The 13348-nt window shown below is 33.1% G+C and overlaps 1 protein-coding gene across 1 annotated transcript in view; it reads left to right on the top strand.

Annotated features, from left to right (window-relative positions):
* Window positions 1-13348, top strand: part of LOC120158591 (microtubule-associated protein RP/EB family member 1A-like) — a 33070-nt gene that overhangs the window by 17675 nt on the left and 2047 nt on the right. The window contains exons 3-5 of the mRNA XM_039169417.1: window positions 10990-11141; window positions 11651-11719; window positions 11791-11877. Of these exons, the coding sequence (XP_039025348.1) occupies window positions 11034-11141; window positions 11651-11719; window positions 11791-11877 (264 nt within the window). The 5' untranslated portion in view covers window positions 10990-11033. The remainder of the gene's footprint in view (window positions 1-10989; window positions 11142-11650; window positions 11720-11790; window positions 11878-13348) is intronic.

Here is a 13348-nt window from a genome sequence, read left to right as displayed (position 1 = left end):
GATACCAGTTCATCTAGTATCGATACTGGTAGCCAGAAATATATAGTTTTGCTTGGACCCCCAAACTCACCTTAAACCCTTATTTTAAGGTCTAAGTTGATTATTAAAGATTATGAAAGCCATTAGGGGTCATTATATATCATTTTTACACCAACATAACAACAAAAACATTCATTTCAACAAACCAAGCACCCAAACCCCCACATGCTCTTCTACCCTACACAAGCAAGAAACTCATGGAGATGACATACAAGTAGTAAGGAAGAGTTATAGTGTGTTACCTCAGCTCCTAGAAACCTTAAAACATCTATAGCTTACCCAATGATCAATCTTTCCTTAACTTAGCTCAATGGGGGTTCTTACACCACTCTTCCATCACTTAAAAGGTATCAAACAATTTCAACAAGAAAATGATGAGTAGTAGCTGTTAAACAAAAATAAATCACATAAAAAACAAATGGAATCAAGGGATAAAGCCTTTGGATCACAAACTCTTCCAAAACTTCATGAGAGATCAAGAACACCATTTATGGAAATGGTGAGCTTTTCATGAAGCTCAAGAACTTTAGATTAATAATCTTACCTCTAGATTTTTGGATTAAAGAAATAGATGAATAAAGGTGAAGCATTTTTCTTGTTCTTGCTTAAGAAAGTATGAAGAAGAAGAAAACCAAACAGAGACAAAGAAGATGGAAGGGGGAAATGAATAAATGAGAGGGAAAAGCTTTTCTATGCTTTTAGCCTAAAATGGACATTCATGTCACCCAAAAATCCCTTCAAATCTGCCATGTTTTTCTTAAATGGTAAAATTACACTTTATGTCCTCATATATGCTTTCTAAGCTTAAAAAATCCCCTTTTTATCTCCTACAAAGTTAATTTCTTACCCGATTAATTTCAATTCCAAACTAATTGACCTCCATGTTATAATAAATCTATCAAATAAATTAGTGGGTCAACACGAAGCTACTAGATTGTATTTGGGGCGTTATAACTTTGCTACTCCATTTGATTTAAGAGAATATAGTGGTGTCACTTCATGAATACTATCATATTGTGCGAAATGGTTTAACATATTCACCACCACTATCACTTCTTATCATCTTAATCTTTTTATTAAGTTGGTTTTTAATTTCTTTTTTTATAGAAAAATAAATTTCTCTATAACTTTGCTTTTGCTCTTTTAGCAAATACAAATAGCAATACTTTTGCTATCATCAATGGAGTTAATAAAATATTTATTTTCACTCATTTTTGCCATTACTGTGAATTTTAAGAACTTGACCACTAAAATTTTCTTAGTGTCAACATCTTTTGTTTTGTATTTATGGTCAAATGTCATTCATAATTCTTGTATCCATCTTATTATGGATTTTATACACTTTATACAGTGTATTTGACAAACCATTCAGGATGTAGTTCCAAGATAGGAAGTCAGAATGCTCCCAAGCTTTAACAGTAGTAAATGTGGAAACAACGTTTACCTCATCCTCTCTAATAATAGGGGATCATCTAATATTTGGCCAAATTTAACATGACCAAGTAGAATAACATCTTCTATTATCATGTCTTGAAATTTTATCTATAGAATTTTACAAGTTTCTCGTTGTGGCTTATGACCTTCAACACCATTGAATTTTAATTCAAAACATGAGTAAACCCAATACTCTAGATTATGAGTTTGGTGAATCGAGCCATTAGAATTAATAATAATTCCAACAATAAACCGAAAAGAAATTTTGGTTTATTCAACTAACAAAGTTTATTTAGAAACTAAAATTTTGAAACAAATCAGAAACAAAGTTGTTATTCTCAAATGATTTCTATTATAAATAATAATCGAATAAATTTTGTTAAAACTCAAATATGTTTAAACACATAACCATAAATTCCAATAACCAAAAGATTAATTCTTGTTTATTTTTAATTTTGTTATAGGAACTACAATATCGTATTCTAAACGAATATAAATTTGAAATGATATATTTTTATTTTAATTGAATATAAATTCATAAATAATATATTTACATTTAATCAAATATAAATTTATAAATAATTCCTAATTCAATTGAATATAAATTCGTAATAATATATTCATATTTTAATAAATCATAAAATAATATACGTTATCCTATTAATATTTGAATTTTAACCAATCCACACAATATCTTTTTAAATTCGAAATTTTCAAATAGATTTGTCATATTTAAGTAAAATTCAATGATCAAATTTATCAATAAATTCAACATATTTTCTAACATTTATCAAATTCGCAATGTATGTCTTGATTATTTTACGAACTAATGCATTATTATTTAGATAGTCCATTATTGAATCTTGTTAAACCAAACCGAAGGAGAACCTATAATTTAGTGACCACATTGTAGTATTTCGATCTACACCAACCTTGTTTGACAATTCCTTCATCAAATTGAACTGACCAATTTCTTCTTCAAACAACATTTCCAAAGGTTTCCTCTCACAATTAACAATTATTGGAACTCTTATCATTATGAACAAGAAGATTTTGTAATTCTTTGATTTTTATCATGTGAAGGTCATTCATTGTTTTAAACATTATTATATGAATATTTACTTTCAATTGGTACGATAATGACAACCTCGTACTACTTTTGGATTGACACTTCCCTGCCAATACATATGACATACACAATTAATTCTATTTCTGTGAAATATTGGAACTTTATGTGACCTACTTCATCCCTCATGTGCAGATTATATGCGACTTCCCACCCCCAACACATGTGACTTCAACAGTTTAGATTCTATTTCTCTGCACATTATATCGTCTAAAATCCTGTGTGACTTAGTTCATAATCTATTTATCTGCACTTCACAATTATTGAACATTAATTGAACCTGAACCTTAGAGCATATGCATCTTTATTTACAATTTGCAATAATTTTATTTAACCAAAGTATGAACCTGAAAGCATATGTATTGATATGTTTTATTTCAAACTTAATTTTATAAATTTTAAAAAAAAAATTAAAATACCAAATTCATAGCATACATATCGATATTTCCAATTTCGAACTATCAGTAAATTTTATTTATCCAAAGTATCGATGCTCATACCACATGTATCGATATATTATATTTCGAAATACTTTGAAAAATTATTTTAAAACAAAGTATCGACCTAAAACACATATGTATCGATATTTCAAATTTTGAAATTATTTTCAATTAATTTTTAAATCTAAATATCAACATCATAACAAATATTTTGATTATAACATTTACATTTTAAGTTGCAATATAACATGTTATAAGCAACCGAAATGTTATCGCACAATATAACTTTTGTTGCTTCCAATCTATTTTTATGACACCTTAATATTTTTTTAGATCCAATTTGTTGAACTCTGGTAATATTTTCATGTACAACAGAAATTGTTAAAACAACTTAGAGTATTTCCCGTTATCAACCTAATGTCATATTTTTGGATATAATCAGATTTGTTGAGACCACTTATAACATGATCGAGTTTTAACTTACTTTATCACTGTGTCTAATTTCTTCATCTACTTGTTAACTATTAATCTTATTTTAAGTGTTGCACAGCAGAATTACCAAAACAAAACGAGAGAAGGGGAAAAAAAGAACAAAATAAGGGATGAACTTGTAGATTTTGTATTTGATAAATGAGTCCTTGTTTATTTAAATATATATTTAATCTCCAGCTCTTATCCAACAACCAACGGCAAAACTCACGAGATATTGCTCTAAAAATAAATAATTCATGAGATAATGCATTGGACGATTTAATTGCTGAAATAGGGTGATTTCTACAGTCCCCACTAGGTCGCCATGTCTTCCGGGCGACGTAGGAGGTCGCCAAGTGTTCCCTACAAGCTATGGTAAGAGAATGAAGCTTTGCATGCGCCATGCACGTCGCCATGCACGCCCAACAACCTCTAGGTCGCCATGCAAGTCCCGCGACCAAGCAGGTCGCCATGCACGCCCGAGCGCCCAAGCATGTTGCCATGCAGTCCCGACGACCAACTAATTGGAGCCTCTGCGCTCATGCTGCTCCCTCGCGTGATTCCTCTTGCAGCTGCTCACGAGACATTATTGCAGCATGATTTGCGCTGCAAAGTGTAGCAATAATTCATGTTGTGCTTGCTGCTCCCTCGCGTGATTCCTCTCATGCATGCAACTATAATAGATGCATTATTGCAGCATTTCACGGGTGGACCAGAAATTATTGTTCATTCAAATTATTGCTGTAATAATTCACGGGTAGGGTTTAGGGAATGGCAATAGGGTTGTTGCTATATATTCGATGTCAGGGGTTTGTTCGGTTGTAAGAAGGAAGAAAGAAAGGTGAAGGAAAGGAAAAAAGAAAGGTGAAGGAAAGGAAAAAAGAAAGGAAGAAGAAAGAAAGAAAGGTAACCGAGCATAATTTAAATTAGTTTAAATTATTAGTTTGTTTGTTAGTTAGTTAGTGGGCATAGTTTAGGTTAGTTATATTATATAACAAAAATTTAGTTAATTACTTTGTTAGTTTAAGTTAGATTAATGTTGAAGAATTATATTTAATTTGTTTGTTGAATCATATTAAATTAATATACATGGTTTATTATATGTCTTTATTTTATTAAAAATAGTTATAGTTTAAATTGTATTAAATTATTTATTATAGGTAGTTTAATTTATATTAGTTTGTTAGTTTGTTGATGTTATATTATATGAAAAAAAACTAGTTAATTAGTTTTTTAGTTTAAGTTAAGTTGGATTATAATAAAAAATAGTTTATTAGTTTAAGTTATAATTTGTTATTTTTTTGTTCTTGTGTAGTGTAAATTAGTTAGTTAACATTAGATTATATTAAATGATTTTTTAAATATTGTTGTTTAATTTTTTTTACAAATTCATTCGAATGGCTGACCAAATTCCACTGTTGAGGCTTGACAATGAACACATTTCTACTCATTTGGGAATAATGGTGTTATTCTTATTTAGTAAAATAAAATATTTATTTAATAAATTTTTATTATTAAATATTTGAATATTAATTTATGATTGTGATAAATTTTTTGAATTATTTAATTACAGGAGGACGAGCAACGAGTCATTCGTCATCAGCTAAATATTCCGCCCAAGCCACACCGATTGATAGAAGATAACTTGCAACATGCTAGATTTTACTATGTAACATTTCTGCGAGAGTACAAGTTGGTCTCAGGTTTGATCAGTGCGTTGATTGAACGTTGGAGACCAGAAACGCACACATTTCATTTGTCGTGTGGAGAATGTACGATAACTCTGGAGGATGTGGCAATGCAACTCGGGGTCCAAAAAATTGGGATGTCGGTGGTACTGCAGCATGAGTACAAGAATGTGGAACAACTTTGCAGTGCGTTTCTTGGGAAAATGCGGGTAACACCAGAGTATAAAGGGTGGCGTGTGAAGTTGTCATGGTTGAAGAATCAATTTCAGCTCCAACTAAATAGTACGGAACAAGAAATCATATATGCAACACGAGCATATATATTGCAGTTGATTGGGGGAATTTTGATGCTAGATAAATCCAGTAATTATGTTCACACTCAGTATCTTCTATTTTTAAGAAATTTTGTGAATAGTAGGCAATATAGCTGGGGATCGGCGATATTGGCGTTCTTGTATCGTGAGATGTGCAAGGCGTCAATAGTCGTGAATGATAATAATACAACAGAAATCGGTGGATGTCTGATGCTGCTACAATCATGGGCTTGGCATAGACTTCCGTTTTTGACACCGATTAGTTGGACTGTGGTTGACTTTCCACTTGCCGGAAGGTAATATGAATTATCTATTTTAATATAAAATATTAACTATAAATTATTTATTTTTATTAAAAATATTGAACAAAATGGTCATATTTTTGTTCTTATTGATATACAGATGGAGGCATAAAATTGAAGGCACTGGGTTGGTGCACAACAATATTAAAGAGTTCAGGCTGAAGATCGACATTAAGGGCAAAAAAGAGGTATACATAATATGTTATTATTAATTATTATTTAATTTAACTATATTATTTTATTTAAATCAATTTTATTGTTATTTTAATTTTACAGTTTAATTGGAGACCATACGTAGATGTAGAAATTATGGCGTGTGTGTCGCACGATGTTTTTTATGGGTGTCAATATTGGTGTGTTGTTACACTATTGATTAATTTTTATTTTGTTGAGATCCTATTTGCGGATAGAGTGCTGAGGTAATTCGGCATCCATCAACCTATTCCAGAGAGTCCATGGGATCATGACCTCCTCCAAAACTTAGATGGTCGTCATCAGGTAAATTGGGTTGAGACGCAGGACCACCTCCACAAATTTGATGGTCGCCGTAAAGAAAAGGTGAGTTGGATTGAGAAGCATGAAACCTATATTAATGCTTGGAACAATAGGGCTTCATTCTTTCCAACTCTTGACCTCATTCAAGACGATGACTTTATTTTTGAGACTTCGCCTTACCTTGATTATTTTTGGAATAATGGAAAGTCGTTCTTGACAACAATGGTAGAAAGGCGATAGTTTTTGAGGTTTAAGAAAAGATTTGGTAAAGCAGAATACTCTCTACCGAGTGGGAGTTCATCTCAACAACCTAAAGCAAAAATAATCGATGTAGATAACAGCGCACCACAACCGTTCAGCAATACGGAATCGTTGCATCAAACATTTGACAATTCTATTGTCCCGGCATACGTACCAGAGTTTGTGCAGCCTGAGGCACCCATCTACTCTCCCATGTTTGAGTCGACGTATGACTTTGACCAAATGACATCTATGATGTCAAATACCAATATTTCTCAGTCAACGTTTGCAAGTGGGATAGAAGAGCAAACTGGTGGAATGGCAGAGCATAGTGGTTGTAATTTATTTACAACACCAGTTGAAATGCCCCCAATGAATGAGGAGGATGGATATCATACTCCTGAGAAACCGCAACGGCCACAATGCATCATACGTCCGCCCGGACATTATCATTCAACAACACCCCAGTATCGACAACAATTGTAAACTCATATGTTATTTGTTACAAATTAAATAATTGAAATTAGACTAGTATTTTATTTTGTAAACATAAGTTATGTATTTAGAATTTTTTAACCTTAACTTAAAAACTTAAATTTCAATTTAAAATAAACTTCAAGTTGCAAATGTTAAATATTATTAAAACTTAAATATTATAATATTAAATATGCATGTGTCTACGTGAAATGTAAAAAAAATAAATTCGACATATTTATAAAGATAAATTTGACTAGTTATTAATTCAACTATTTCATTATTAAATAATTATTAGTAATCATTATTAAATCATTAGTATCAAATCATTATTATAATGTCATTATTACTAATCATTATTAAATCACTAATATCAAATCATTAAAAATTAATAATAAATCATTATTAGTAATCATTACTAAATCATATCATTACTAAAATCATTAAATATAAAATAATTATTAAAACATTATTATCAAATCATAAGACTAGTATTTTATTTTGTAAACATAAGTTATGTATTAAATTAGACTGATATTTTATTAAAACTTAAATATTATAATATGAAATATGCATGTCTCTACGTGAAATGCAGTACTTGTATTGGACGGTTTAATAATTCAAAGATTTAATAATTTACGATAAAAAATTACATAAATTTCTTTGCAAAAATAGGTTCATTATTACAAAATCAAATATATAAATACATATAAATATATATATGATTACTAATGAGGAGGTTTATATCTTGGTAAATTAGGACATTTGTTTTTTGAATGACCTTCACCTCTACATAATCCACATCTCTTTGGTTGACCTCTCTCTAGAATGGAAATCCATACTGGTATGAATACGACTGGATTTGGCAACCATTTGTCATGATCCTTTTTGGGCCAATATGATTCATTTGGGATTTGCCTGAACGCATAGCTGTAAACATTTAATATCCTATGTAGGTGAAAGCATTCATCAACATAAGTGTATGCGCTTACACCAGCATACATATATGCAGCGACTGCATGAGCACATGGATATTTCCATGCCTGAAAGCGACCACAATCACACCATTTGTGTCATAAATCAACTCTAAATGTTTGGTCTTCTCCTCCGACGTTACGGCGTATGCATGACACAACAAAAGTATGACCAACTCTGTTGAAATTATGAACAACCATTGATGTTGCCAATCGCTCATTTGCTTCCATTGCTTTCACCACTGTAGGAGCCCAAATGTGACCTCTATTTATTAGACTCTCAGTTTCCTTGCCTTTATCGGACCAAACTTTAGCCAACCTAAAGTACGTCTCTTTCACCACACTCGCTATTGGGAGATGACGTGTACCTTTAGTACTGAATTAATGGCCTCAGTAAGGTTTGTGGTCATATGTCTTTATCGTCGACTTTCATCGTATGCTTGCGACCATTTTTCCCGCGGTATTTTTGAAGCCCACTTCCAAACACACTGATCATCATAAAATACCTTCAAATTCTCCAATCTCTTATCAAAATTTGGTCGGCGTAGTTCGTATCCTGTTTCATAATATATTGTATTAAATCTCAATTAAAAAACCACATAAAAAATGCACAAATATTGAGAATAAAACTTACCCATTCTTACTATATCGCTACGAATGTGTGCGTTATGAGACTGGTCGATGCTATTCTTACCAATATGACGGATACAAAATGTCGGATATGCATGCGGAGGTATCCAACGACTTCCTGGTCGTTCAATTTCCGCCAAAATACATGTTCCTCTATCGGATATCAAGCAAACTCCGTCTTCTCGAACGACATATTGACGTAGATGTGTCAAAAAGAAATCGCAAGCCTCTGATGTCTCTCTCTCTCAACAATGGTGAATGCAATTGGGAAGATATTTCGCTCACCATCTTGCGCAACTGCCATCAAGAGGACATGACTATATTGACCATATAACCACGTACCATTTACTTGGATCATACGTTTGCAAAATGGAAATCCTTCAATACATGACTTGAATGCCCAAAAGAGTCTATGAAATATTTTTTCCCTGGCACAAGTTAACATTCTTCGTCATATGCGGGCATGGTTTGAGAATTCACTATGGTTCCAGGGATAAATCGCTTCTTTGCTTGTAGAAAATATGGTAGCTCATTGTACGATGTATCCCAATCTCCATATGTCAGCTTCATTGCTTTCATCTTCGCATTCCACACCTTGTCGTATTTTACTTGATATCCAAATTGGCTTCAAATAGATGCAAGTAACACTGAACAAGAGATCCTTGGATCCTTTTCAACCATCACCTTCACGTATTTACATATTACATCGGAGTCCAATAGTCGATGGTCTTGTTCGATTGAGTTTTGCAAACATGTGTGATGACCATTGTACCTTGTGATGACCCACGAATCTTGCCTTTGAATTTTCAACACTCTGATTTTCCACTTGCACTCTGGGCCATATTTAACACACTTCACGTATAGGGTTCACTGGTTAGACTCTACAACATGGACATCAACATGGAATTTGATGCAATACTCTTTAATCGCCAGCGTAGCTTTATTTTTTCCTCTGAATTGCACCCCAATTGAAAATTCACCAAAATTTTCGAATGATTCATCTATTTGGTACGGATGTAAATGTGGCATGTTTGGAAATTCAGGTGCCCTCATCGCATCATAATCTATCTCGTACATGTGAGGAGTAGCTTCATATGGTGTCGGAACTTCATCAATGGCCAAGTCAATTGCACCTCCACCAAAACAATTATCATCATCGCCCAAAACGGGTTCTTCTGTTTCTTCATCTTCGCTTGAATCATCATGAATTTCTCCCCATCGATTTTCAGCATCAATATTAACAGTCAATTCCGAATGGTGTATGTTTCTCGTCTCATACTTTGTTGCTGTGGATGTCCCTCCGACTTCATTTCCACTTTCCAATAGTGACATAAAACTGTTTGGGAACCTGTTTTTCGGATCCTCAAACTCACTATCGAAAGCCATTTTAGATGGATTTCAAGCCACATCTTTTGATGACCCAGGTACATCAAATATGTTACGCACATCAACAAATAATTCAATAACTGCTATATTGCTTGACTCATGTAGTCCAATCATGGTTCCAATATCATTATCTTCTTCAAGTGGTACTGCAAGATATCTGACTGGGTTGGGACATATCATAAACTTGTACATCAAACCATCAATTGCAGCTCAAATTTTTCTTTCTATCTTCTGCTTCATTTCTACAAATGTGATGTCTCTTTTGAACATCATATTTATTGGTTTTTCAGACTGAAAGGGTGGCAGGGCCACCTTTGTCGTGATTTCAGCAAAATCACAGAGGAGTTCAAGCGGCCTGCACCGACTGCATGGCGGCCTACAAGCTCGCTTCGCCTGCATGGCGACCAATACAAGCACTGTATTATTCGCACCATTTGAACAATTAATTATGGGAGAGCATTATCACGTTAATTATTTTTTTCCACTGCATTTTTACGTGAGTTTAGCCACCAACACTTTTCTACTCAGATTTTCCTTTATAAAAATCCGTCAAACGGCAATGATATCTAAACTAATCAATCTGTTTAATATATTTTTGAAAAAATTAATCTGTTTTTAGATTGTTAACAAAAGAATATTTTTATAAATTATATATAATTAAAAAGAAATGGCAATTTGCCCAATCAAAAGCGGGTCAGTGGCTGGCATTGCTACATTGGCTTTCCTTCTTCATTTCAGTTTTGCTGTTGAGAATTCAATTCAGCCATCCATTTCTTTCAGTTTCTATTTGTTCAGTTCTATAATTCAAGAAAAATCCAAATTTGAAAAATCATTTTCGAAAGCTCATTTTCCCTTGGATTACGCCTTAATCTTTCCTTCTTAATACCCACATTTTCTCTTGTTTTCTCTTTCTATTTTGTGTCATTTCCCTTCTTTTCGTTCTCTTCTATTGCAAAGATTTTTTTTTCAAATTTAGAAGCTAAAAAAATATTAATAACAGCAAAAAAAGAAGCAGAGGAAATGGCGACGAATATAGGGATGATGGATAGTGGTTACTTTGTTGGAAGAAATGAGATTTTAACGTGGATCAATAACAGGCTTCAGATCAATCTCTCTCGCATTGAAGAAGTGATTTTTAAATAATAAATGCTGAATTATTCTTTTCTATGGGCAGTGCTTGCTTCTTTATTAATTTTTTTTTCCTGAATTTAATGGCTTCTTGTTACATTCTATATACCAATCAGCCAATGTATGATCTGCGTAATTCTGGGTTTTTTGTTTTTTGATGGGCTTGAAGGTTATTATTAGGTTAATTTTAATGGAGTAAGCAGACAATTCTTTGAGATGGTTCTTTGAGATGGGTTTATATTTTTACTTCATTAAATGGGAATGTTTATCTTCCTTCTTGAGTTTGAACAGCCAGATCTATAGGGATGCGCATGAACAGGCTACAAACGTTCTGAAGGGATACTATTTTGTAATTATCTCAAATTATTTAAAAAAGAAAATGGAATGTTTTGGGCCATCCAAATAAATTTTACTTTGATTTCCTTGAAAAGTGTTAGGTTTTCTCTTTTCTTTTGCCATTTATAGAGAAACCTTGATATTCATCACTTGAAATAACTATTTGTTTCCAGGCTGCATCTGGTGCTGTACAATGTCAGATGATAGATATGACCTATCCAGGAGCTGTGCCAATGCACAAGGTGAATTAGCTTTATTTTCATATTGCATGTAGCATTCTTTTGATTTGCCCTGATTTTAATTTGGAATGCAGGTGAATTTTGATGCAAAAACAGAATATGATATGATCCAAAATTACAAGGTTCTGCAAGATGTATTCAACAAGTTGAAAATTGATAAGGTAATTTAGTCTCTTTATTTTCTCTTCCAATATTAAGTCTGTCTTTTTTTCTACAACATAAATACCCTATAAACACGACTGCTCGAACTTAATATCTTTAAGAATAACAATATCCCATTTTACCATCGAAACTACTTAATATGTTCAAGCATGTTATATTAAAATTGTACATACATTAGCTTCACATGCAAAGCTTGATTCACAGGTTTTAAATATATTACATATTAAATTTTACTTAACATTTGATGTATACATTAAATTTAAATTGATTAGAAGATTTGATTAATGAAATATTTATTGATGGATTTACATATTAATTAGGATGGACCCTGACATTTGAAATATTTTATTTATTTATTTATTTATTTTATTGATTATATTTAGTTATATATACAAATTTAATTTTAATACATGTATGTCTATTTTAAAAAATATTTATGAATCCTCTACGTTAATATTATAGATCGAAAAGAAAAAAAGAGATTAGAGTAGTATGAAGTTGATAGACCAATTCACAATCCGGCCATAGTTTGTAGACTTTTGGTGTAATTAATCCAAAATCAAAGTTATAGTTTAGTGGTTCATAGTAATTTAATCAAAACTCAAACCCACAATCATTTTTGTGGTTAAGCTTATATTGAGCACCGACAACCACAAAGCCATCTCTAAAACCCTGGCCTCTTCCTCTCACTCATCCAGCCAAAAATCAGTGGCAGAGTGGCTCACTCTGTAATTTAATCATATTCCAAGCCCCTCTTCCCCTCAAACTTCTCACCTTCCCCCTTACAAAAACTCACTTTCCGTTAGTTCTTCAAACCATTGAGAGAAGGAAAAACAAAACAACACAATTCAGCAAAGATAACAACTTTTTCTCATTTTCTCACTGTTTATCGTCTTCCAAACATCAAATGGCCATAACATCACACGTTTACTCGCAAAGCACTCATCTTTGTCAACATTCAACCACTACCTAACTCTCACGCACTTGGCTCAAGAGATCAACCGCCGCACGACGATCACCGTCCTCGCCGTTAACAACGCCATTTCCGTCCTCGCCATTCTGAGAAACAGAAAGGAGGAGGAGAGGAGGAGAATTGCCCCTGGGGACGCATGTGCTAGTCACATGCCGTCCCCGAAACGTCCCCAGCAAGCTCTGAAACGTCCCCCGTATCATTCTCCCGTACCCAGCCACCGTGGCACGTCCCCGGTACGTACCCCGGCCGTCCCCGTACCGTCCCCGTGCCAGGGACGTTTCGGGTACTTGAAACGCCCTTCCTCTGCCGTCCCCGTGCAACATAGTGCTTCACCACATCAGTTTGCATATATAGACCACTGAAAACCTAAAAAACGAGAGCATAAAGTTGGTTAGCTCACATGTGACTTGCACTTCTTTTGAGTTCAACATGTGTTGTTCATTGCTGTTGGCAATTGAGCATATGCCTGCACATGAATACTTCTCTATGGGTAAGAT

The sequence above is a fragment of the Hibiscus syriacus genome, unplaced genomic scaffold (genome assembly GCF_006381635.1).
Source record: "Hibiscus syriacus cultivar Baekdansim isolate YM2019G1 unplaced genomic scaffold, ASM638163v2 tig00111330_pilon, whole genome shotgun sequence".
NCBI lineage: Eukaryota > Viridiplantae > Streptophyta > Magnoliopsida > Malvales > Malvaceae > Hibiscus > Hibiscus syriacus.
The sequence above is the reverse complement of the archived record's forward strand: the minus strand, read 5'-3'. Positions and strand labels throughout refer to the sequence as shown.